The 26,848-nt window shown below is 47.5% G+C and overlaps 1 protein-coding gene across 1 annotated transcript in view; it reads left to right on the top strand.

Moving 5' to 3' along the window:
- The window catches only part of LOC101614128 (chondroitin sulfate proteoglycan 4-like), a 62,215-nt gene that overhangs the window by 23,525 nt on the left and 11,842 nt on the right, over window positions 1-26,848 (top strand). The window contains exons 6-7 of the mRNA XM_045138989.1: window positions 14,788-14,986; window positions 19,261-19,392. Coding sequence (XP_044994924.1) covers window positions 14,788-14,986; window positions 19,261-19,392 — 331 coding nt within the window. The remainder of the gene's footprint in view (window positions 1-14,787; window positions 14,987-19,260; window positions 19,393-26,848) is intronic.

Below are 26,848 nucleotides of genomic sequence, written 5' to 3' on the forward strand. Positions count from 1 at the left end.
GTTTGAAGCCTCACTGAGACTACATAGTGAATTCCTGGTCAGCCTGGGCTACAGTGAGACCCTACCTCAAAAAAGGGGGAAAAAACCTGGCAATTGAATTTAAAAAAATACTTTATTTTTATTTATTTATTTGACAGACAAAGAGGGAGAGAGGGGGAGAGAATGGGCTGCCAGGGCCTCCAGCCACTGCAAATGGACTCCAGATGTGTGTGCCCTCTTGTGCATCTGACTTATGTGGGTCCTGGGGAATCTAACCGGGTCCTTTGGCTTGCAGGCAAATGCCTTAAACCACTAAGCCATCCCTCCAGCCCTCAACTGGATTTTAAGAATCATTAAAATGTGATGGAAAAAAGCAAGCCTTAGACTTTGTTTCTGAAACAGACTCAGGCAGGAGCTGTGGCGTCCCTCCAGCAGCTTGGTCATATCACCCATCACCCAGCCTTGCTATAACAGTGCTTCTCTTAGGAAGAAAAGGAATAGCATGAGGGCAAGGGCCCCTTCCTTTACTCTTCCTTCATTCCCTGAGGGCCCAGATCTAGTCCAGTGAACACGCAACTTCTCGCTTTGATGGATGTGGTATTTGACACTGGCTCTCTTTGATTATTTTATTATTTATTATCTGTTTTATTAATTTATCTATTTTTTTCTTTAAAAAAAATTTCCTCTGTGCTTTGAAGGTTTTGGATAAAATTCAGACCAGGAGACTGCAGTTTAAGGTTTGTAAACTTCAGTAAAATCTCTCCGGGGCTTCAGGCTCCTGAAGAGCAAAGCCACAGGGAGGGGTGACTTCACTTGCTTATCTCTCAGTTCCTGTGAGTTCCCAGTCTCCTGGGATGTGAGGGTCATACTCTCGCTAATGTTCTCTGGTCTCATACACCTAGATCTGGACAGATGGCCAAACCATAGTGTTCTTTCCTCTTGGATCAGTTTGCTGCAGCCTAGACGAGGTGGAGGATTGACATTGGAGAGGGAACCCTTTCCTTCTCTCTTTTTTTGGTTTTTCGAGGTAGGGTCTTGCTCTAGACCAGGCTGACCTGGAATTCACTATGTAGTCTCAGGGTGGCCTCAAACTTGCGGTGATCCTCCTACTTCTGCCTCCCAAGTGCTGGGATTAAAGGCGTGTGCCACCACGCCTGGCCCCTTTCCTTCTCTTTGATTGAGAAGCGTAATTTTGGCTTTAAAGTTGGTATGATATGGGAATTTGGGGTGTCTTTGAGAGTGAAGGAGCCATTATTGCACTTCAACCCAGCAGTTAGGGTGTGGGACTGTCAGGGTCACATAAAACTTCCGCTGAGTAGGTGGCCTCTTGTTGCTGGGACCTGACTGGAAGCAGCTCATAGGAGTGGGTTTATTTCGGGCTCACGGCTTTGAGGGGGACATTTTATTAGGACAGGACAAGGCATGGCAGACCAAGAAGCTGTCCCATGCAGGCAGAAGTGGTCTGAGAGAGCTAGGTTAGCACCAGCAAGCTAGGTGAACAGACCTCAAGGTCCACTCCCTGCTACACCTCCTCCAGCAACACCTCCTCCAGCAACACCTCCTCCAGCAACACCTCCTCCAGCAACATCTCCTCCAGCAACACCTCCTCCAGCAACATCTCCTCCAGCAACACCTCCTCCAGCAACATCTCCTCCAGCAAGGTCCCACCTCCCCAGGGCCTATCAGCTCAGGACCAGCTATTCAAAACACATGAGGCTATGAGAATATTCACACTATCCCAGTAGGAACACAAGGGCAATTGTTTTAAAATGGAAGGAATCTCGGAAACTTGCAAGCAGTGGTCAAGGTATGCCGGGCAATAAACGCCTGCTTAGCCTAAGCTGTTTGGGCCCATTTGCCAAAGAAGATGTTTTTTCATTGTTTAAATTATGGCAGATGTGATTTCATTTGTTTCTAGGACTATGAGATATAAGAGTTTAGTTAGAGGACTTCTGTATACATGAGGGTGTGTTCCTACCTCCGGGAAGCCTGGATTTACTATGACTCCAATGATATTCTCCAAGAGGTCTTCTCTGAGCACCCTAGAGAAGGCAGCACTTTTCTGTGCTCTGTTACTGGACCCCGATTTTATTTTCTTAGTTCACACAGCTCTGATATAGACACATCAATAATCTATTGCCTGTCTCCACTGATAAATGTAAGTTTCATTTGTAATGGGACTTTACTTGTGTTTTCCTTGTGGTAACCTCAGTGTCTAGCATAGAGTCTGGCACATTATAGGAACTCTATAAATATATTTTTCTTATTTATTTATTTATTTTGAGGTAGGGTCTCACTCTCACTCAGGCTGACCTGGAATTCACTATGTAGTCTCAGGGTGGCCTTGAACTCATGGTGATCCTTCTACCTCTGCCTCCTGAGTGCTGGGATTAAAAGCATGTGCCACCATGCCTGGCTTTTTTTTTCTTTTTTTTTTAAATTTTTTTTTAGCTTATTTTTATTTATTTATTTGAGAGCAACAGACAGAGAAAGAGGCAGAGAGAGAGAGAGAGAATGGGCGCACCAGGTCTTCCAGCCGCTGCAGACGAATTTCAGATGCGTGCGCCCCCTTGTGCATCTGTCTAACGTGGGTCCTGGGGAATCGAGCCTCTAACCGGGGTCCTTAGGCTTCACAGGCAAGTGCTTAACGGCTAAGCCATCTCTCCAGCCCTTTTTTTCTTTTTTTAAAGAAGTTTTTTTTTCATTTGAGAGAGACAGAGAGAGAGGGAGCGAGAGAATTGGTGTACCAGGGCCTCAGCCACTGCCATGGAACCCCCCAGATGCTTGCGCCACCTAGTGGGTATGTGTGATGTTGCGTTTGCCTCACCTTTGTGTGCCTGGCTTACTTGGGATCTGGAGAGTTGGACATTGGCCCTTAGGCTTCGCAGGCAAACGCCTTCACCGCTAAGCCATCTCTCCAGCCCAGAACTCCATAAACATTGATAGCTAAGTGTCCTCACCAAAGCCACATGCAGTGGGGCAGACAGTGCAGTCACTTTGTTAATGGAGTGGCACTGGCTGTATTGTTTTGCAAAGCACTTGGATGGAAATGACTCTATCTGAGCCGGGCATGGTGGCACATGCCTTTAATCCCAGCACTCGGGAGGCAGAGGTAGGAGGATCGCCATGAGTTCAAGGCCACCCTGAGACGCCATAGTGAATTCCAGGTCAGCCTGGGCTAGAGTGAGACCCTCCCTCGAAGAACCAAGAAAAAAACAACAAAGAAAAAAATGACTCTGTCTGAAGGAGAGTGACATGTAGAGCAGGCCGGTAAGGACGCTCTCTCTGAGGAGGGGACTTTTACGAGGAGGCCTGTGTGTCAGGGTGACTGAGAGTCATCCCTAGGGTTGGTTGGATCTGCCAGGACTTCCAGGACTTGGCATTCTCATGGGTCAGATTTACTTCGGTGAATCAAATGAAGCAAAGGGGAAGGCCACACGGAGTGAAGTCCAGAAAAACTAGGTCAAACTCCGAGAGTGCTTTTCCAGTGAAGTCACACGGGAGGCCGGCAGTTGGCTCAGCAAGTTATGACAGTAAATGCAATGCGCTTTCTGCCAGGGAAGCGAGTTATACGCTGAGTGTTTGAGATATTTTTTTATTTAAAATATTTTATTTTTTAATTATTTTTATTTATTATTTATTTATTCTTAATTTAAAGTATTTTATTTAAGAGAGAGAGAGAGGAAGAGGCAGATAGAGAGAAAGAGAGGATGGGCACACCAGGGCCTCCAGCCACTGCAAACGAACTCCAGACGCATGCGCCCCCTTGTGCATCTGGCTTACATTGGCCCTGGGGAATCGAACCGGGCGGGGTCCCTAGGCTTCGCAGGCAAATGCCTTAACCACTAAGCCATTTCCCCAGCCCCTGAGATTTTTTTTTTTCCTGGGGGGGCGCTGAATGAAAGTGAGGGTGTTATGATTAAATGATTCATTCATATGACTGTTAGAGAAAGGAGCATTCCTGATCAAGGAGTGCTTTGGAGCCAGTGGAGAGGGGTCTATTGTGAGCTTGATGTGTTCAAAGGCATGAAAACCCTGGAGTGATTGGAGCAGGGGGCAGAGGATAAAAGAAAGTCAGCTATTGGTTTTCCTGCTGAGAGTTGATTTTCGGACATAAGGACCCCTTAGCCTCATGCTGTTTTGTTCTCTTGGCTTCCAGGGATCGTAATGAGAGAGCAGCCAGCGTTCACTGAGCCCCTGTTATGAGTCAGGCTCAGTGTTGAAATATATCACATATGTGGTGGGATGATTTCTCTCAGCAACTCTTGGGATCCAATGAGGATTACAATAGACTTGAGGCACAGAAATGTTAAGTCATTGACAAAGGTCATAAAGTTCCTAAAAATGGGATTTGAGCCCGGGTGACTCAGTGTAGAGCATCTCCATACTGCCATCCACAGCAGGGGTCCTCTGGAGGTTGAGTCAGGATCAATATGTCCATTTGACAATTTCCTGTATGTACACAATACATTTAAAACTTTTTATTTATTTATTTATTTGAGAGCAACAGTAGAGAAAGAGGCAGAGAGAGAGAAAGAGAGAATGGGCCTCCAGCCACTGCAAATGAACTCCAGATACATGTGCCACCTTGTGCATCTGGCTAACGTGGGTCCTGGGGAATGGAGCCTCGAACCGGGGTCCTTAGGCTTTACAGGCAAGCGCTTAACTGCTAAACCATCTCTCCAGCCCAATACAATACTTTTTTTTTTTTTTTTTTCGAGGTAGGGTCTCACTCTAGCCCAGGCTGACCTGGAATTCACTCTGTAGTCTCAGGGTGGCCTCGAACTCACGGAGATCCACCTACTTCTGCCTCCTGAGTGCTGGGATTAAAGGCACGCACCACCACACCAGACTCCCAACACTTTTCTTCTCTCCCAGTTAACCCATTAGATCCACATCCTTCTTCCATGCCTTATTTATCTTTTTTTTTTTTTTTTGGCCCACTGATTTAAATTAGCATCACTTGCTTAATTTATTGGAGAATGAGAAATCCTCCAGTCTGTCATGTCTAAAGGACACGACTCTCCTCTCCCAGCAAACATCAGTTTCCACCATTTACTCTGGGAGATGTGGGGTCTCCTAGACCCTTCCTCCTCTGTGATGAGAGATGGGCAGGCTCAGTCATGAACTGGGAACCTTGTCTTCTGTGAGTCCAAGGGTGTAACAGGCTTCTATCCAGGAGGCAGCCTCACTTCTCATCCCCCGCTCTTACATTCTTCCTCCCCCCTTCTGTGAGTTTTCCTGAGCCTTGGATGGTGTTCTTTAGATGTCACGTTTAGGGCCGAGCACACTCGAGTGACTTATTTCTGGGTAGCTTTGCCATCTGTACATCTCTGTAATGACCTAAAGAAATGTCGTTGTGGGAGGCTGAGAGCAGAGCCAGTCTATGGGAACTAAAATAGACGTGTGGGAGGTAGTTACTGTCCTGTTCTGTTAGCACAGCCACAGTATCTGCTCATCTTGTAGGGTCTGTGTCCTTAGCCACAGCCTTTTTGGCAAAATTCGCAGTCTTTGGCGTGGTTTCCTTCCTGTAGAGCGGGCTTCGGGTCCCATCAGCGAGCGGTTGGTTACTCCCGTAACCCTCCTGCCGCTACTACGCCAGCGGACGCGTCTTGCCTTGCAGGTGGTCGCTTGTGAAGTGTGCGGGGTCCACAGCTGTGCGGGGCTGTCAGCGCCTTCTCTGCCCCGGCAGCTTGTGTAGCACTTTCTGGAATGAAGAAAGATGTCCGGTAGGGAGGGAGGAAGCTTCCCGATGATCAGTTGCAGCTTGCTTTCTTTACTTCCTGAAACCAAAGCATGTGGTGTCTTCAGCAACAGGGACTCAACGTCTGGTGTTTTTTTTTAAATTTTTATTTATTTACTTATTTGAGAGAGACAGACACAGAGAGAAAGACAGATAGAGGGAGAGAGAGAGAACGGGCGTGCCAGCGCTTCCAGCCTCTGCAAACGAACTCCAGACACGTGTGCCCCCTTGTGCATCTGGCTAACGTGGGACCTGGGGAACCGAGCCTCGAACCGGGGTCCTTAGGCTTCACAGGCAAGCGCTTAACCGCTAAGCCATCTCTCCAACCCTCAACGTCTGGTTTTGACAGGCCACCAAGAGCAAAGGCAGAAGCCTTCCCGACCAACAAGTCATCACTGGAAGGCATTTCACCCCAGGCACTGGGATCTTCAACTAGTACCCCATGGCTTCCAGAATGATGGGTAGATTAAAAAGTATGAAATGGAATGGAATGGGGAGTGTGGAAATGCACACTAATGTCGAATGAGAGTGAGTATTGATTTGTGAAACCTTAGCCACACAAACGTCTTGAGTACACACTCATGTCCAGATCGGCACGAATGCGTACCGCTTGCTTTGGGTGTTAATCAAAAGGCATTGCATGGGCTGGAGAGATGGCTTAGTGGTTAAGCGCTTGCCTGTGAAGCCTAAGGACCTCAGTTCGAGGCTTGGTTCCCCAGGTCCCACGTTAGCCAGATGCACAAGGGGGCGCACACATGTGGAGTTCGTTTGTAGAGGCTGGAAGCCCTGGCGCGCCCATTCTCTCTCTCTCCCTCTATCTGTCTTTCTCTCTGTGTCTGTCGCTCTCAAATAAATAAATAAAAAGTAAAAAAAAAAAAAAAAATTTAAAAAAGGCATTGCAAGGGCTGGAGCGATGGCTTGGAGGTTAAGGAGCTTGCCTGCAAAGCCTCAGGACCCAGGCTCGATTCCCCAGGACCCACATAAGCACAAGGCGGTGCATGAGTCTGGAGTTAGTTTGCAGTGGTGAGAGACCCTGGTGTGCCCACTTTCTCTTTTCCTTTCTTTCTATCTCTAATAAATAAATAAAATAAAAATACTAAAAAAAAAAAATAAAAGAAGGTGGAATTAAACGTTAAGAGATTAAGTGATGAGCTGGAAGTGTGGCTTAGCGGCAGAGAATTTACGGCCTGGCCCTGGGCTGGAGAGGTGGGGTGAGGGAGAAAAGTAGAGGGAGGAAGGGAAAAAGAAAGAGAAAAAGAGAGGGAACGACCAGGTGACTTTCCCAAATAGCAGCTAAGCAGTGGCAGAGGCTGAAAGCAGTTTGGCCTTGATGTCCTCTCTGGCTTTCAGCCTTCACGGTCGCACCCTCAGGTGGCCTTACTGACCACCCATTCCCCTACTCCTGTTGCGAAGGTCCACCCGGAGTCCACTAGTGAGGCAGACGGGATGGCAGGGTTAGAACTCCTGACAGCGTCCCCTGCTCTGCACGGGCCGCTCAAAGCCAGAAACCTGAGCGTGGATGTCTCTGTTCTAGCATTTCAAGGACATGCATGTCTTTCTTCTAAAGCAGGAAAACTTCTCCGAAAGCCACAGGCTTTTCAGTTTCACCTCTCTAAGGCTGTTCCGTGGCGTGAGGGCTCCTTTGTGCCTTGACGAGCTGGAATTAGGACTCACAGTCAGATTACAGTTAAATTACCCCGAGGAACTCCTTTGCATTTTCCTCTGAAATGTTAGTCTATCCGCAGTACCTTTGCATTCAAGCATGACTGGTGATTTTTTTCTTGGCATCTGATAAAATATACTTCTGGCCACAAGGGGGCTTCGTTTGCTCATTTTTCAAGTTTCCCTTTTCCAGAACACTATATATTTTGCTTTGTTTATCCTGTGAGAATAGAACCATTTACTTATTTTTCTGTTGGCTTGCTTGCTTGGTTGGTTTGCCCATGCTTCTGCTGGGGATAAAATCTAGGGCCTTTTTCATGCTAACCAAGCACTTCTGAGCTACATACTCTGCCCTGCTTGGGTTGTTTTGTTTATTTGTTTTATTTACTTATTTGTAAGCAGAGAGGATAAAGAAGATAGAATGGGCACGCCAGGGCCTCCAGCCACTTCAAACAAACTCCAGATGCGTGCACCCACTTGTGCATCTGGTTTTACATATACATAGGTACTGAGGGAATCAAATCCGGGTCATTAGGCATTGCAAACAATGCAGCTTAACTACCCCTACCTGTTATTTATTTATTTATTTATTTGAGAGGGAGAGAGAGAGAAAGAGAGGCAAGTAGAGAGAGAGAGAATGGGTGCGCCAGGGTGTTTAGCCATTGCAAACAAACTCCAGATGCATGTGCCACCTTGTGCATCTGGCTTATGGTCCTGGGGAATCAAGCCTCGAACCGGGGTCCTTAGGCTTCATGGGCAAGCGCTCAGCCGCTAAACCATCTCTCCAGCTCCAAGTGGCAGGTTTTCTATTTGTTTTGGAAGATGGCCTCTTCCAGAGGCAAAGTAGGGGAAAGGCAGTGTTCCGAGGTAGAATAGCTCAGTGGAAACCATGATTTCCCACTCTTCTGAAAAAAAAAAGAAAAGAAAAATGAGTACCTCCAAGTTACCGGGAGAGAAGTGTAGCACGTTTCCAAATCAATTTAAGTTCCCGGAGAAATAAAAACAAGCCACATGGAATGATTTAAAAATGGAAAAAGGGAAAAAAGGAAAATGGGAATGAGTGGACTTGGCATTCTGTTAAGCAGGACAACTTGTACTTTCTTTTTTTTTTTTTTTTTTTTTGGTTTTTCGAGGTAAGGTCTCACTCTAGCCCGGGCTGACCTGGAATTCCCTATGGAGTCTCAGGGTGGCCTCGAACTCACGGCAATCCTCCCACCTCTGCCTCCCGAGTGCGGGGATTAAAGGCCTGTGCCACCCCATGTGGCCCAACTTGGACTTGTATCGAGACCCTGACCTTTCAGTGCAGTAAACGTCCCACAGTCTGAGAACTCTAGAAGTTATGAAAAAGTCAGTGTCCTTAGAAGTTAGTGATGAAAATCCTTAGCGGGCATATTCCAAATGGAAAGAACTAGAAACACTGACCACAGTCACTGAGCAGCTAAGACAGTCACCCCGTCACCGACGCTGCACGGGTAGACGAGATCTGCCATTTGTGTCACAGAACAGATTTAGTGTGACAGCTGTCACAATCGGAATAACTCGTGTGTGAGTGTATGTGTGTGTGTGTGTGGTGTGGTGTGTTATGGGAAGTGTTGTAGTACATATGGTATGGTGTGGTGCATTATGGGAAGTATGCATGCGCGTGTGTGTGTGGCATGTGTGCATGTGTGTGCATAGTATGTATCTGTGTGTATAGTATGTGTAAGGTTCAGGAGTGACCAGGACCACGGAGGCCACTCTGAGGCAAAGATGTAAGTTTATTTTTTGTTGTTGTTTGTTTGTTTTTTGTTTTTCGAGGTAGGGTCTCACTCTAGCTCGGGCTGACCTGGAATTCACCATGTAGTCTCAGGGTGGCCTCGAACTCATGGAGATCCTCCTACCTCTGCCTCCCGAGGGCTGGGATTAAAGGCACGCGTGCACCACCCTGTCATGCCCGTCAAGATGGAAGTTTTTATTCGGGATGGGGTGAGGAGGGACAGAAGCTGCCAGGAATGACTCTCAAGAGTGGAGAGGTGAGGTTGGGGTCACAGATAGTAGGCTTTATAGGCTTTTCAATTGGGGGAAGGTGAGAAAGGGAAGGAATTTTCTTGTTAGGGCAGTAAATCTCTGTTCCTTACATTAGCCATATGGAGAGACCCGGAGTGACGAGGTGAGAGATAAGTGGGCAGGAGATCTTTGATCTTAGGATGAGACCAGAAGTGACCTGGTGAGAGATAAGGAGGGGGCGGTAAATCTCTGTTCCTGGGGCATCCTTAATGGTTGGGCAATTCCTTGAAGGATGTGGATGGCCCGTTTCCTTATATCTCCCTGTAGCCATCCTGTTTTCTTTTGGTGACTCCCTATTGGGAAGCCCATTTCAACGTAACAGTACGTATGTGTGTGTATAGTATATGTGTTTATAGCATGTGTGTATACGTGTGTGTGTGTGTGTGCATAGGATGCATGGTGTGTGGTGTGTGCGCGCACCTGGAGGCCAGAAGAGGGAACTTTGGGTGGCCTTGTGTACTTTGTTGTATTTGCACGTCCTTGAGATGGGGTCGCTTCCTCAACCCAGAGCTGCCGATCTCAGTTAGCAAGCCCTAGTGATTCTCTCTTCCCCCACCCCTTCTACTAAGGTTACAGACGTGTGTCATCACGCCCAGGTTTTTACTCAGAGTCTGGGGAGTTAAACTTGGGTGGGTTCAGGCTTTCGTGCTTAAGCGGCAAGTGCTCTTGACAACTGAGCCATCTCTGCAGCTCTGGAGTGACTTTTAATTAATGTTTTTGTTTTTTGTTTTGATTTTTTTTTTTTTGAGGTAGGGTCTCACTCTAGCCCAGGCTGACCTGGAATTCACTCTGTAGTCTCAGGGTGGCCTCGAACTCGCGGCGATCCTCCTACCTCTGCCTCCCGAGTGCTGGGATTAAAGGCGTGCGCCACCACGCCCCGCTTAACTAATGTTTTTCAAAGTTTATATCAAAATGCATTTATACGTATACAAAAGTGTCAGAAAATGGGGGGGGGAATCACACATCAGGACTGGGGGTGTAGCTCTGGAAATGGAAAGTAGTAGACCATTTGTTTAACGCACGAGAGGCCCTGGGTTTGGTCCCCAGCACCAGAAAACAACAGTGACAAATGGCATCTATCTTCAAAGGCCAACCTGACGAAAAAGACGGGTAATGAAAAACTTGACTGAAGGCTTACTGTATGCCAGGAAAAGCACTAAGTGCATCACTTGGATTAACTCATTCAGTGTACATAATTACTTGGCCATTCCTGGTGACTGATGAAGAAATTAAGGCCAAGAGAAATTCAGAAATCTTGCCAAGGTTCTATTGAACTATGTCTTTGTTTTTGTTTTTTGGCTTTTCGAGGTAGGGTCTCACTGTAGCCCAGGCTGACCTGGAATTCACTCTGTAGTCTCAGGGTGGCCTTGAACTCGCGGCGATCCTCCTACCTCTGCCTCCCGAGTGCTGGGATTAAAGGCGCACACCACCACGCCCGGCTTGAACCATGCTTTTGAACAACTTGCAAATATTTTGAACACCAGGAACTTTAAGCAGCTCTGTTGTCACCGGCATGCGTCCCTTTTCAGGTTAGTTGCCTTGATGAATTAAACTTTTTCCACTTGTGTAAATTCACATGCGCATGTGTGGATCACGCGTGTGTTTATTACGTGCCATTACGGTATGGTATGATCTCAACTGTTTGATTCACAAGTGGGTTTTCCCCTGGTGCTGTAACTAAATAGTTGGTGGAGCAGAAGGAATCAGGGTGCATTTTTATCTGCTAACCGCATCCCGCGAGGTATGAAAACGTGAGTCTTCTACGCCTGCTCAATGCCATTTCAAGTTCTTTTAAGTAGCTGCCAGATGATGAGGGTGCCTGGAACTAGGTTACTGGTTTGCTGAGGAAAACCGTGCCTTTGACTGGCAGTTCAAATTTTAAAAATTTTTTTCTTTTTGAGGTAGAGTTTAACTCTGAGCCAGGCTGACCTGGAATTCACTATGTATTGTCAGGGTGGCCTCGAACTCACAGCCGTCTTCCTACCTCAGCCTCCTGAAGTGCTGGGACTTAAAGGTGTGCTTGGCTCAAATAAGCATTTCTCAGACTCAGCATATTTCAATTCTGAGCTTACTGCCCAGTGGCCTCGCCATGGGGCTGTCTTCATTTCAACGGAGGGGGATGCCTCTTTCTAACTGTGCATGCCCCAGCCAAACATGGCCTTATGCTTGCCACCTTTTCTTCCTGCACACCCCCACATCTTATTCCTCAAATCCTGTTGGCTTTACTTTCAGCAGGACTGGACAACTTACCCCAGTTGCTATAGCTTCAAGCCAGTCCTCTCTTTCATCCCTCTCTGGATTTCTTGTAGTCATCCGCTGACTTGCCTGTTCATGTTCACCCTGGTGCAGACAGCCCACAGACCATTCTGGCTTTTTTTTTTTTTTTTAATTTTATTTTTGAGAGAGAGAGAGAGAATTGGCACGCCAGGGCCTCAGCCGCTGAACTTGCACGCCAGACGCTTGCGCCACCTAGTGGGCACGTGAGACCTTGCGCTTGCCTCACTTGTGTGTGTCTGGCTTACATGGGACCTGGAGAGTCGAACATGGGTCCTCGGGCTTCACAGGCAAGCACCTTAGCCACTAAGCCATCGCTCCATTCTTAATAGAGAATCCAGGAGGACTGTGTATCTTGTCCATCAGGATGCGGCTCGGCGTGGTTTCTCCCCCCTGCCCTCCAGGACAAGCTAGTGTTCAGTCAGTGGCTGGCTCTCCGGCCCCTGGTTTGATTTGGCCTTCCTTTATGGTTTCAGTCAGTCCCTTTTTATTCTTCACCTCCCATCGCTTCTTTCTGCCAAGCCAGACTTCTTCCCCATTCATTCCACAGTTGGGGCTGTTCGCCATTCCGCCCCCTTCCTTCCTTGAATTGTCACACACCCACGTGGCTTCTCTTGCACCCCCTCCCAGCCTTCCCTTCCACCAGCGTTTTACTTTCACATTCCCCATTCTGGAAACCCCTTTTTCTTGCTGTTATCTTTTCCTTAGTATAATGACTTTATAATTTGCTACATAATAATTTCCATGCTGCGCCCATTGTCTCTTTTCTGGGTCCTTTTGGCTCCTGATGAGATGTGAGGGCAGAACTCCTTCGTTTGTGTGTGTGTGGGGGGGGGGTATTTGCACGTGTGTTCATGCGTGTATAGGTGCATGAGCACGTACGCGTATGTGCCTGTGTGGGTGGTGTGTGTAGCATGGTGTATGCACATGTATGTGCGGATGTGGTGCCCAGTGGAGGCCAGAGGAGAACACTGGTGTCTCCCTCCGCCACCCACTCCCCTGTTTCCTGATCCTATTTAATGTGGTTAAGTGTTCAAACAGAAATAGTTTTTGAGCCAGGTGTGGTGGCACACGCCTTTAATCCCAGCACTCGGGAGGCAGAGGTAGGAGGATTGCCGTGAGTGAGTTCGAGGCTGCCCTGACATTTCATAGTGAATTCCAGGTCAGCCTGAGCCAGAACGAGACCCTACCTTGGAAAACCATATATAGATATAGGTATAGATATTTTTTTTTTTTTTTTTTTTGAGGTAGGGTTTCACTCTAGCTCAGGCTGACCTGGAATTCACTGTGTAGACTCAGGGTAGCCTCAAACTCATGGTGATCCTCCTACCTTCCTCTGCCTCCCGAGTGCTGGGATTAAAGGCGTGCGCCACCACGCCTGGCTGAGATGAGATGAGGTTTCTAACTGGCTCCAGAGCTTGCTGAGTTTGTAAGCCCCAGCAATTTTCTGGTCTCTGCTCCCCACAGGACTGGGGTTCCTATGGATGTGGCCAGCTGTGTATTGTGGGTGTTGGGATTCAAGCTAGGTTGACGTCAGGCCCTCGTGTTTTCTTGGGCAGGACTCAGATCCGCTGAGCGTGTCTCCCGGGCCCTCACCTCTTTTCCTGAGGCAGGTCGTTCACTGACCTGCAGCTCCCTAGTTGAAGCTAGACTGGCCGCCCAGCCTGCCTCCTAACTCCTGAAACCTAGCGGTCCCCATTTCTTCAGCGCCAAGACTACGGGTGTGCACGGCATGCTGTGCATAGGGTTTTACGTGGGTCCTGGGGGGCCCCATGCTTGTGGCACTTTACCGAAGGCACCTCCCCGGCCCTCTTTTGTTTCATTCACTGATCGATTGCAGGCCTCCACAATACTGCCTGGAACACAGTGGATGCTTAATAAAATGCCTGGTAACTTGTCGGATTATGATGCTTGGGTAATACATTTTATTTATTTATTTGAGAGCGACAGAGAGAGAAAGAGGCAGAGAGAGAGAGAGAATGGGCGCGCCAGGGCCTCCAGCCACTGCAAACGAACTCCAGATGTGTGCGCCCCCTTGTGTATCTGGCTAACGTGGATCCTGGGGAATCGAGCCTTGAACTGGGGTCCTTAGGCTTCACAGGCAAGCGCTTAACCACTAAGCCATCTCTCCAGCCCGGGTAATACATTTTAAATGAGAAGGGAGATAGTATGCTGCTTCGATATAGTCATGGATGTGAGTTGTCGGTGTAGCAAGTGCTATAAGGACAGAGAAACCAGATATTTGTGCTTGTGTAAGGTAGAACAGAGAAAATTGAAGTTGGACAAGGTGTACGTTTCCTCCTCGGCGAGTTAGAAGCTGGTGGAATCATTTGCTTTACACCCATAAAGAAAACAAAATTGGCCTGGGGGCTTGGTGTTTAAGGCACATGCCTGCAAAGCCTGAGGACTCGGGTTCAGTTCTCCAGTATCCATGTAAGGCAGATGCACAAAGTGGCACACACGTCTGGAGTTCGTTTGCAGTGGTTAGAGGCCCTGGCACACCCATACTCTCTCTCTCAAATAAATAAACAAATAAATATTTTTTAAAAATCATGTAATTAGGCTTCTCAAAAAATAAAAGTAAAATTTTAAAAAATATTTTTATTTTTTTAATTTATTTATTTAACAGAGAAAGAAGGAGGAAGCGAGAGACAGAGACAAAGAGAGAATGGATGCACAAAGGCCTCTAGCCACTGTAAATGAACTCCAGATGCGTGCATCCCCTTGTGCATCTGGCTAATGTGGGTCCTAGGGAATCAAACCAGGGTCCTTTGGCTTTGCAGGCAAAGACCTTAACCACTAACCCATCTCTCCAGCCCAGTAATATATATATATTAAAAAAATCTATCTATCTATATCTATATATCTATATCTATATCTATATCTATATCTATATCTATCTATCTATCTATCTATCTATCTATCTATATATATATATATGTATTTTTTTTTTAAAAAAACAAACTGTAGCACCTGATAAATTGGGTTATTTCTTGAATGTTTGTTTGTGGAGCCAAGATGAACTAACTGTACTGTTTACTAGTGGAATTGGTCCTCAAGAGGCCCGTGGACTTCTTTTTAAGGTGTGGGCGGGCTCTGCCACTGAGCTCAGCAGGCTCGACCTCTGCGCAGAAGACGGGGACTCTTCCCCGCAAGAGCTGGTCTACTGGGTCACTCCGCCCAGCAACGGACACCTGGCTCTCAAGGCCTTTCCTGGCAGAAGCATCCAGAACTTCACCCAGGCTCAGATCAATGACGGCCAGCTCATGTTTGTCCACTCTGGTAAGTCACCGAACAAAGAAAACAGTGTGAAACCAAATGTGTTTCCAGTAGTGGACGACGTCATTGTCCTATCTAAGGGTTGCTGACAGGAAACCACGGACCCTGTAGAAACCAAGCGCCCAGGCCACGTTTTGAAAGTGGCGTGCTTGGTAAAGCGAAGAAGAGCAAACATTAGTGGAGGGGGTCTGTGACGCCCCCAGGGCTTCCTCACTACCACAGCATCTCTTCTGTCACGTTACACGTCTCCCCCTCTCTGCCTGGCCTGCTGTGGGTTCAGTTGAATCTCTGTTGTTCCTTAGCCCCATGGGAATATAAACACCCTAAAGGGCCTGCCTGTTGTATCCTCAGCCCTTTAACAGTGACTGGGTGCTTCATAAATAAAACGGTTGAACAAATGAAATCATACTGAGTATCTGGGCTGGAGAGATGGCTTAGTGGTTAAGCGCTTGCCCGTGAAGCCTAAGGACCCCGGTTCGAGGCTCGGTTCCCCAGGTCCCACGTTAGCCAGACGCACGCGTCTGGGGTTCATTTGCAGTGGCTGGATGCCCTGGTGCACCCATTCTCTCTCTCTCTCTCTCAAATAAATAAATAAAAATGAACAAAAAAAAACTTTAAAAAAAATACTGAATGTCTGTTATGCGCCAAGTAATGACATTCCAGATGTTAAGGAGCATTAGTAAGCAACACAGATTTTGATCCAAGGAATGAATGCATGAATGAACGAGTGAAACTATATTTCTAAGGGACCCTGACTTTGGTGAGGGGATTTTTTTCTCGGCTTATTCGTAATCATTGATGAATCGGCACGTCCAACAGCTGCTGGAAATCTGCCAAAAATGGGTAACCCCGAGTGCTTTGTCAGGGTGGCCTGATTTTGTTCCCAGGCTGTCCTGGTCAGTGGAGCAGGAGAGAGGCGGGAGCTGGGAGGGAATGGGACGGAGTGTGAACCAGGAAGACGTGATCCACAAGCTAAACCGTCGTTTGTTTTCAGTTACTGTAAGCTAGCTTCTTTGCACATGTAATCAAGAAGATGGTAAGCCATCTTCGAACTCCTGTCTGTAGCACGCAACACAAAGGATTCCCCAGAGAGTCTGAAAACACTTTGCCTTGTAGATATTCCTCCTGTGGCTCCAGTCCTGGAGCCCAGGGCCTGCGAGGGAGGGTTAGAGGCATTTCCAGCCTGTCCTAAATCTCTCCTGTTTACCAGGCACCGTGGGAGGAACGGTCATCACTGCCCATTTCATCTCCCCTCCGCAAGTCCTAAGAGCAGGAGAGAGTCACGATCCCATTTTGTAGTTTAAGAAACTGAGGCTCAGCATTGGAGAGATGGCTTAGCAGTTGCTGGCTTGTAAAGCCCAAGGACGCAGGTTCGATTCTCCAGGTGCCCAGGTAAGCCAGGTGCACAAGGTGGCACGTGCGTCTGGACTTCGTTTGCAGTGGCTAGAGGCCCTGGTGTGCCCATTCTCTCTCACTTTCTCTTTCTCTCACCCTCTGTGTCTCAAACAAAAATAATATTAAAAAAAAAAGAAACTGAGGCTCAGAAAGACTAGATTGGCCTGACCCTAAAGCTGAGTTGTCACCCCCCCCCCCACCACTGAAGGGCACAGCAGCTTGGAGACCTGGAGTTACCGTTTGCCATAGAGGATTAAAATAAAACGTAGCTCTCTGGCTGATTGACTTGTCAACTGTCAGATCAATATTTGACTTTGGTGAGTAGAAGAAGGCAGAAAGCCTAGGTAGAGGCAAGGCTAATGGGAGGGCCAATTCATTACATTTCCTGAGTGGCCACCGGGGCAGGGTAATAGCTCTCAGAGAGCCAGCTGCGCATGGTAGTGTTGCTGAGGCCAGCTGGTCCTCCCCGGGCACATCTGTCCACTACCAGCCCCAAGCACTAAGGTTTAATTAGTCCCTCTTAGCATTTCACGTTTGTAAAGTGCCCTGCCATGAATCTGACTCACTCTTCCACGTGAGTAGGTGGTTACAGCGAGGAAGAGAGAGGCCACTACGTGTCCTTCAGTTGTCCTTCTGGAAGCAATGTGGGGGGGGGGGGGAATCAGACTGTAAAGTGGAAGATGTGTTGGCCAGCCTGGTTTCTCCATTTCCCACTTCGTCTTCCTTTGGCCCTGTTTAGTCTGTTAGGTCACACACTCTCTATAACGTTCTCTGTTTTGATTCTGTTCCTAATTTTTTTTTTCTGGATCTATAAGAAATTTAATGTGCCTGGAGCTGGAGAGATGGCTTAGCGGTTAAGGTGCTTGCCTGAGAAGCCTAAGGACCCAGGTTCAATTCCCCAGGACCCAAGTAAGCTAGGTGCGCAAGGTGACGCATGGGTCTGGAGTTCGTTCCTTGCAGTGGATAGAGGCCCTGGTATGCCCATTCTCTCTCTCTCTCTGCCTCTTTCTCTCCCTCCCCTCAAATAAATAAATTAATTAACTAAACATATATATATATATAGGTTTTTTGAGGTAGGGTCTCACTCCAGCCCAGGCTGACCTGGAATTCACTATGTAGTTTCAGGGTGGCCTTGAATTTACAACAAATTTAATCCCGAGTGCTGGGATTAAAGGCATGCACCACCATGCCCGGCTCTAATAAAATATTTTAAGAAAAGAAATGTAAAGTGCCTAATGGTAGAAAAAAGTGTCCTGTCTTTAATTTCATGTTTCAATAGATACAACTTGAAGACAGCTGTTTCTAGAAAAATAAGCAAATGCAAAATATTTGGTCCCAGATCCCTGTTATGAGTTAGGCACACTCAGTTTCTCTCTCTCTCTCTTTCTCTCCCTCTCTTCCCCTCCCTCCCTCCCTCCCTCATTCTCTCCCTCCTTTTCTCTCTCCCTCTCTCCCTCCTCTGTGTTTAATGGCGAATTTTGAGTGTGTTGGGAATAAAATTTAACCATCTGTGGACATTTCTGTGAGAACATAGAGCCCTCGGAGTTCACTTAGATGGCAAACTTGAGAGACTGCAAGTCATCGCCCCGCCTCTTGCTAAATTGCGTTATGAAAGGAGAAATCATGCATCATTCCAGAGTCTGACCCCACTTTCTTTGTTGCCTTCCACGTGCCCCTGAGGGAAACAGAGATACAGGGCATGAGGTAGAGACGCTTACCGCTGGCTGGGCATTTTCAGAGTAGAGTGCAGCGTGGCCGGAACCATCAGCGTCCCCGGTGGTGAGTGACCTTGTCTGCGCTCAGACTGGTAAGGCACCACCCTGGGAAGCGGGATCGATGCCAGGCCATCTCAATTTCACTGATGCACATCAGCTAATTTTTTAACTTGACCCATGTCACTAATTGACAAAAGTGTGGGGGTGGGGAGCATCCAGCAGGAAAGGAAGGAAATCAAGCAGGTTCTTTCCTTGTCCTTTCCTTTCCCCTCTTAGCAGAGCACGGTTAGTTTCAGATGGACGTGTAAGGAAACGTGTGACTGCTTTCTGTGGTGAGGACGTGTTTTGGTATTTACTTCCTTTCCTCTTGATTTCCCTTATCCGTACTATGAACATTTCAGAAAGTGTTCATGTGTGTGTCTCAGGCGTGTATTGCTTGATCAGTATAGGTTGATTTCAAAATAGTAAGACACAGGTGATGTGTATGTTTTTAAGCTTTAAATTTTTCTTTTCTGTTTTTTTTTTTTTATTATTTAGTTATGAGGGAGAGAGGGAGAGGGAATTGGCACGCTAGGGCCTTAGCCACTGCAAATGAACTCTAGACGTGTGCACCTCTGGTAGACATGCTCCCCCATTGTGTATCTGGCTTATGTGGGTCTTGGGGAATCGAACCTGGGTCTTTGTCTTCACAGTCCAGCGCCTTAAACTGCTAAGCCATCTCTCCAGCCCCTAATGTTTTAAAATTTTTTCTTGGAGTTAAACCTGTGTTATATTTTATCGTATCCTGGGTTGGAGGACTCATCATTTTCAGCCTTCATTTGTAGATGTTTATCTTTGTGTCTTGTCCATAATCACGCAGCCAGGGGGCACACTGGGAGGAGGGAGGACTTGCTGGGTGAATCCGTCACTGTGAAAACATCCTAAGTGGCCATGACATCTCTGGGTGATATGATCTCATGGGACCATAGTCGAGCGTGCCCACCGTTGTGGGTCGAAACGCAACGACGTGGTACATGGCCGCATTTGATTCAGGGAGCACGGTGGTTGCATTGACACACTCGTCAAGTTGCTCAGGGCGGTTTTGCAGGGGGCCGTGGGGGTGAACAGGCGGAAGAGGGTGGCTTTCGCGCCGTCAGATTGACGCGAGCGTGTTTTCTTCTCTTGAAGGAGCGCTGGCAGGGAACTTCAGTTTCCAGGTGACTGACGGCTGGAATCCCGCACCTCGACAAGTCTTTCGGGTGACGGCTCGAGTTCTGCTCATTAGCTTGGAAGGAAAGAGAGGCCTGAGCATCTTTCCAGGTAAGAGGTTTTAGTGCGCGTGCGTGTGTGTGTCTCTCTGTGTTAGCCAACTTCCCCTTGCTGGGACAGAGTACCTGACAAAAAATCAGTTTAATGGGCTGGAGGGATGGCTTAGTGGTTTAAGGTGCTTGCCTACGAAGATAAGGACCCAGGTTCGATTCCCCAAGACCCACATAAGCCAGATACACAATGGGGGCGCTTGTATCTGGAGTTCGTTTACAGTGGCTAGTGGCCCTGGAATGCCCATTTTCTCTCTCTCTCGCCCTCTCTCTCTCATAAATAAATAAAACTTTAAAAAAAATCAGTTTAAAGTAGGAAGGGTTTATTTCAGTTTAGTTCAGGCTAGAGTTCATCATGGGTGGGGGTAGCTGAGGCTTGGCATCAGGATCCTGAGGCAGCTGATCACATTCATCACAGCGAGGAAGCTCTTCCAGATTTTTTTTTTTTTTTTTTGAGGTAGGGTCTCACTCTAGTTTAGGCTGACCTGGAATTCACTATGTTGTCTCAGGGTGGCCTCGAACCCACGGCGATCCACCTACCTCTGCCTCCTGAGTGCTGGAGTTAAAGGCGTGTGCCACCACGCCAGACCTTTCTTTCTTATACAGTCCAGGACCCCAGCCCGTGAAGTGATGCCATCCACAGTCTCGAGGTGGGTCATCCCACCTTAATTAAGGTCATCAAGATAATCCCTCACACAGGAGCACAGGGGTAAACATGACCTCCACGGTCCCTCACTGGTAGCTCGCGGTCCAGTCAAGTTGACGATATAAACCATCATAGGGAAAGGTTCCTGGAGATGGCATAAAATATTCCCTTTTACTGTAGAATGATACCAGCAAACATCTCTAAATTCGGTGCTCGATGTTTTGCTTTTTGTTTGCTTGGTGTCGGGGATTGAACTCACATCCTCGCTTGTGGTAGGCAAGTTCTCTACCACTCAGCTGCATCCCCAGCCCTACAGCAGGTGTCGATAAAGTCTCTCAGCGAAGTTGGTCTTCGCAGGAATTTAACAACAGCCAGGGCTGTCTGCATCCCTTCTATTGTCCCCTTCCTTAGAGAGAGAGCTGGAAGGGCAGCAGCAAGGACTCACAGAGGCAGCTGTCTTTACTGTTTATGAGCCTTTTACCTCCTTTTCCCACATTGTTCTCTTCTTTCTTTCTTTCTTTCTTTCTTTCTTTCTTTCTTTCTTTCTTTCTTTCTTTCTTTCTTCTTTCTTTCTTTCTTTCTTTCTTCCTTTCTTTCTTTCTTTTTCTTTCTCTCTCTCATTTTTTTCTTTTTTGGTTTTGTGAGGTAGGGTGTCACTCTAGCCCAGGCTGACCTGGAATTCACTATGTATTCTCAGGCTGGCCTCGAACTCACAGCGATCCTCCTACCTCTGCCTCCCGAGGGCTGAGATTAAAGGCGTGCCGCCACCACGCCCGGCTTGCACAGAGTTCTTGCAGGGCGCCGAGAGCCAGACTGTGCAGCATCCACGGCCTTTTACTTTCTGGGGATTTTAAATATAAAAACCCCCGTGTAAAGCACCAGGGGTCATAAGTGGCTTCTGAGGGCTGGAGAGATGGCTTAGCGGTTAAGCGCTTGCCTGTGAAGCCTAAGGACCCCGGTTCGAGGCTCGGTTCCCCAGGTCCCACGTTAGCCAGATGCACAAGGGGGCGCACGCGTCTGGAGTTCGTTTGCAGAGGCTGGAAGCCCTGGCGCGCCCATTCTCTCTCTCTCCCTCTATCTGTCTTTCTCTCTGTGTCTGTCACTCTCAAATAAATAAATAAAAAATTAAAAAAAAAAAAATAAGTGGCTTCTGAGAGCGCTCATTGGGGCCCGGCCGCCTCTGGAAGGCTGTCTGCCAAGAGTGCCGACCTGGCTGAAGGCACGTGAGCCCCTCCATCCAATGCGCTCGCTCGTGGCAGGCAGGGAAGGGGAAAGAATCGCCCAGTGGCAAGGGCAGTAACATGGAAGGGTGTGTGTGTGGGGGGGGGGAGCTTGAATTTGTTATTTCCCAAAACAGCACTGAGGTGCAAACACAGGAAATAATAAAATTTCAACATGCCCTGAATGTTGGGGGGAGAAAAGTACCTGATAAATGACACATGTTACTCGTCAAACATAGGTGGAGAAAAACTAACACTTATTCTGGCCATAGTGCCAGTTGTTCTAAAAATAGCAGTGTTTGGCTCCCTATGTACCGGTTGAATGGAAGTCTCTGGAATGGGCTTGCCTCATTTCATTTTTACTTTATTTATTTATTTTTAGAGAGGCAGAGAGAAACAGAGAGATAGAGACGGAAAGAAAGAGAATTGGCCCACCAGGCCCTCAGCCACTGAAATCGAACTCCAGAAGCTTGCGCCACCTAGCGGGCATGTGCGACCTTGCACTTGCCTCACCTTTGTGCGTCTGGCTTATGTGGTACCTGGAGAGTCAAACACGGGTCCTTGGGCTTCGTAGGCAAGCACCTTCACCGCTAAACCACCTCTCCAGCCTGCTTGCCTTATTTTAAATATTAAAATTAATTAATTCATTCATTTCAGAAGGAGAGAATGGGCACACCAGGGCCTCCAGCCACTGCAAACGAACTCCAGACACATGCGCAGCCTTGTGCATCTGGCTTATGCGGGTCCTGGGGAACCGAACCAAGGTCCTTTGGCTTGGCAAGCAAGCACCTTAACCCACTAAGCCCTATCTTCAGCCCTTGACTCATGTTAAAAATTAAGTCGGTCATAAACAGGAGCCAAGCTTGGGATCCACAGGGCTGGACACTGTAAGGACAGCCCTGACCTACGGTGATGCAAGACAGCTGACGTATTCCCTGGAAGCTTCTAGTAGTTTTGTGGCTTGAAGAGGAAATGCAGGTTGGCCATGTAACCCGGGAAAGGTGGAGAGAACTCAGGCTTCCATAACAGACATCAAGGAACATGATTCTAATTATTAAAAAAAACACAAAAACTAAAAACAAACCAAAAACTGTTGGATCTTGCATGTTCTTCCCTTGGTGGTTACACTGAGGTGTGAACCCAGGTCCTCACATAAGCAAGGCAACTACCAATGAGTCATATCCCAAGCCCTTATATGCTAATTTTTAAAACTTTATTTGCAACTGCCATGAATATAGACACTATACCATGATCATAATCCCATCCTACCCCTCCTTCCTACCCTGGATCTCTTCTTCTTTCCTTATTTTCTTATTTTTCTTATTTATTTATTTAATAGAGAGAGCAAGAGAGACGTGGAGAGAGAGAATGGGTGCGCCAGGGCCTCTAGCCACTGTCAACGAACTCCAGACGCGTGTGCCATCATGTGCACCTCGCTTACGTGGGATCCGGAGAATCAAACCTGGATCCTTAGGCTTCCCAGGCAAGCGCCTTAACCGCTGAGCCATCCTTCCAGACCTCTTCTTTCTAACTAGTCTCTCTTCTGTTTTGACGTCATCATTTTTTCCCCTCCTACTGTGCAGGTAGATAGTGGCGTTAGCCACGGTGAGGTCGTGAATGTCAAGGCCGCTTGTGTCTGGAAGACAGTGTTGTGAGCACTCCTCCTCTTCCTTTGGCTCTTTCATGCTTTCGGCCGCCTCTTCCACAGTTGTCCCTGGGCCTTGGAGGGTGTTATAGAGATGTCTCACTGCTGAGCTCCCTGCTGTGACTTCTCAGAACTGTGGTATGTCTGAGTCCCCCCAGTGGTCACCACCACCTAAAAAGAGAAGCTCTACAAAAGTGGGAATAACATTCATATAGAGGCATAAACATAAGTGTTTAGAGGACAGTCTGGTGGGCATAATAGATGCATTTAGCCAGACAACAGTAGTACCGATTTCCTGCCTCATATGTTAATGCTGAAATAAAATAAAATAAAATCTTTTCAAGATGCAAAACAAGGGCGGGATGGCTTAGTGGCTAAGGCACTTGCCTGCAAAGCCAAAGGACCCAGGTTCAATTCCCCAGGACCCACGTTAGCCAGATGCACAAGGTGGCGCATGCGTCTGGAGTTTGTTTGCAATGGTTGAAGGCCCTGGCACACCCATTCTCTGCTTTCTCTCTCAAATTTATAAAATAAGCAAAAAAAAAAAAAATTGCAAAACAAGATATGCTACCTAGTATTCTTCTAGTCTAAAACATCGTTTTTCTGCTCTGGAATAAGTTTTCCTCTGAGAATAAATGTAATGCTTCTGTAATTTTTGATTTGAAGACAATTACTGTTTCCAAGGCCATTGTGCTTAAAAAAAAAAAAAAAAACCAAGCAAATGTCCACATCCCAATAATCTGAAAAATACTATAATTTATTATTTTTTTTAAATACCCAAACTAGGGTCATTCTGGCTGCTGCAAACCATTAAGTACATTTCATGTATTCCAGCCGAACAGATTCTGGCTTAATTGAAGGCAGTTGCATTAAAGAAAGAGAAACTTTGAGTTTCTAGAGACTATTTACTTACAATCAGTTTTGCAGGAGAAATGCCTTAAAGTGGCCAGCGCCCTTTGTTATCTTCATAGGATCATGCAAAATGGACAGTTTCCATAGCTCTGCTTAACACAACTCCAAGAAGCTGTCTTCCTTTCCCAGCAAGCCCAACGTCTGCTACAGCGTTACCCTGCATGTGTAAGGATTCACTACTGGAACATCAAAACCCCAAAGGAAGCCAGCTCTTCCCCTGAGCCCCACTGGCTTGTGGGCTCTTTGTTCCCTTGTCTCCCACCATGTCCACACTGTGACTTATTTCCTGCTTCAGCTCCCGTCCAGGGGCAAAGTGAAATTTCATACACATTTCCATTGGGTGGCTCTTGTTTTTTTTTTTTTTTTAATTATTTATTTATTATTTGAGAGCGACAGACACAGAGAAAAAGACAGATAGAGGGAGAGAGAGAGAATGGGCGCGCCAGGGCTTCCAGCCTCTGCAAACGAACTCCAGACGCGTGCGCCCCCTTGTGCATCTGGCTAACGTGGGACCTGGGGAAGCGAGCCTCGAACCAGGGTCCTTAGGCTTCACAGGCAAGCGCTTAACCGCTAAGCCATCTCTCCAGCCCGGCTCTTGCTTTTGATTGAACTCTCTTGATGACCGTGGAATCAGAAGTCCTAGAGCAGACCTGCGGGCCCTCTGCTCTGGCTGTCCCCAGCGTGTTTTCCTATCTTGAGTTCCCCAAGGAGCCCCGGCCCACCTGTTGTGTATCAGAACACCCCAGCATGAGCACCGCTCCAACGCTGATGGCTGTGTCATATCGCCCCCTTTCCCGGGACCCAGCGGGGTCCTGCTCAGCCTGGCTTCTACCGCAGCTGGTTTGTTGAGCCCCTGCAGCTGTGAAATGCTCTGAGGTGATAACAGGGGCCCCCTGTCATCTCCCCTACAGCCCCTCCATCTTCACCAGGCCAGCACGTCCCGCTAAGGGCAGGGAGGCCTGCCGCGTCTGGCCGCAGTGCGGGATGTCAGCTGTCAGCTGCGGCTCACGTCCCTGTGCTTGAAATCAGATTTTTAAAAAATTATTTTTAATTTTTCATTTTTTTTAAATTTAATTTGTTTATTTATTTGAGAGGGAGAGAGAGAGAGAGAGAATGGGCATGCCAGGGCCTCCAGCCACTGCAAACAAACTCCGGATACATGCGCCCCCTTGTGCATCCAGCTTACGTGGGTTCTGGGGAATGGAACCTGGGTCCTTTGACTTTGCAGGCAAACACCTTAACTGCTAAGCCATCTCTCCAGCATGCATCTTTTATTTATTTAATTTTTTTGAATGACAGAATAGCACTCCATTTTGTCCACGTGCCACGTTTTCTTCATGCATTCACCTGGTGATGGGCATGAGGGTTTATTCCCTATCACGACTCTTGTGAGCTGCTGTGATAAACCTTGGAGTCTAGATATCTTCTCAACATACTGATTTCATTTCCTGTAAGTTGAAAAAAAAATAAATAACATAATTTTAGAAAGAGTCCCTTTGACCTCTCACCCTCTAAGGATAGCCTGGGAGGTAAAGAAACAAGTGAATTATAAATTATAGGCCTTTATAAGAAGGGCAGAGGGCGTAGTGGGGAAATGAGGATGGAGAAGATAGATGTTGGGGTGGCCAGGAGACACACACACACACACACACACACACACACGAGACACAATACATCTGACAGGAGAGACCCCACATTAACATGTGAGCGAGGAAGGGCCTCTGATATGGCTTCAGAATATTTACCAAGGATGCAGTAAACATTCCCCTTGGCCTCCCTGGTGTGACCTCTGATCTTGGTCACCCAGCTCCAGAAGTCACAGAAGTGGCAGTGACTTAAAAAAAAAAAAAAATGCCTGGGGGTGGGGAGGGAGGGAATTACCATGGGATATATTTTATAATCATGAAACATGTTAATAAAAATTTAAAAAAAAAAAAAGAAAAGAAATGCCAGTGGCAAGAAGTCTGAGGAATGTGGCAACAGTCCCAAACATCCCGTGAGCATCTCGTGCAGAAACCAAACGTGTGTGAAGGAGACCCTGCGCCTGGCATGGAGCAGCTTGCTGGGGCTGCTATTCACGGGCTCCCCCGCCTGCCTGCCTCCACCTTGGAGCCCAGCACTCTTCTGACAGCCTCGGGCCTTTGCAGTGGAGCCTGCAGATTGTGGGCTAAGAACGAGCCTTGTAAGTTTGAAGGTCATCCAGTTTCAGAGCTGGCTTCTCAGAATTAGCAAAAGCCTGATGTGGTGTAAACACAACATCTAGTGACCCCTGCTATCCCAGACTGCAGTGGCTGAACGAGTAATCAAGGGGGGAAAACAATCCCATTTAGGAGGCGTAGTTATTAATGGATAGCTGACTCAACTCATGACTCACAGAGGGCTACCTTGAGAAAGGCTTCATGCTGATGCCTTTCGGGCAAGGGTTAAGACGGAGAAGCTGAGGGAAAGTCCTGGTTAGGAAAAAGGACGTCTCGATTTCAGACTTTCCATCCTAGGAGCTTAAGGACATACCCTGAAGTCATCGCTCTGACCCCCAACTTCCTAAAAGTGTGGCCTGCGTACCTTCTGGTCTGCGCGCCGACGAGAATGGGGAGCCAGAGGAAATACCGAGAAAGCTCTGTAGCAATTTGACATTTTTATCGTGCTTGACAAAATGATTGGTCCATGGTGGAATAGGAAGGAAACGGTGATCGATAAGTTCGGAGTGCTTCTTTTTTTTTTTTTAATTTTTTATTTATTTATTTGAGAGCGACAGACACAGAGAGAAAGACAGGTAGAGGGAGAGAGAGAGAATGGGCGCGCCAGGGCTTCCAGCCTCTGCAAACGAACTCCAGACGCGTGCGCCCCCTTGTGCATCTGGCTAATGTGGGACCTGGGGAACCGAGCCTCGAACGGGGGTCCTTAGGCTTCATAGGCAAGCACTCAACCGCTAAGCCATCTCTCCAGCCCTCGGAGCACTTCTTTGAGGAGCGTTTCTCTAGCCTGTGTCTCCCAGCGTTTCTGGCCTTGCGCTTACAGTGAGATCTCATGAGCG

Source organism: Jaculus jaculus, chromosome 20, assembly GCF_020740685.1.
Source record: "Jaculus jaculus isolate mJacJac1 chromosome 20, mJacJac1.mat.Y.cur, whole genome shotgun sequence".
Classification (NCBI taxonomy): Eukaryota; Metazoa; Chordata; class Mammalia; order Rodentia; family Dipodidae; genus Jaculus; species Jaculus jaculus.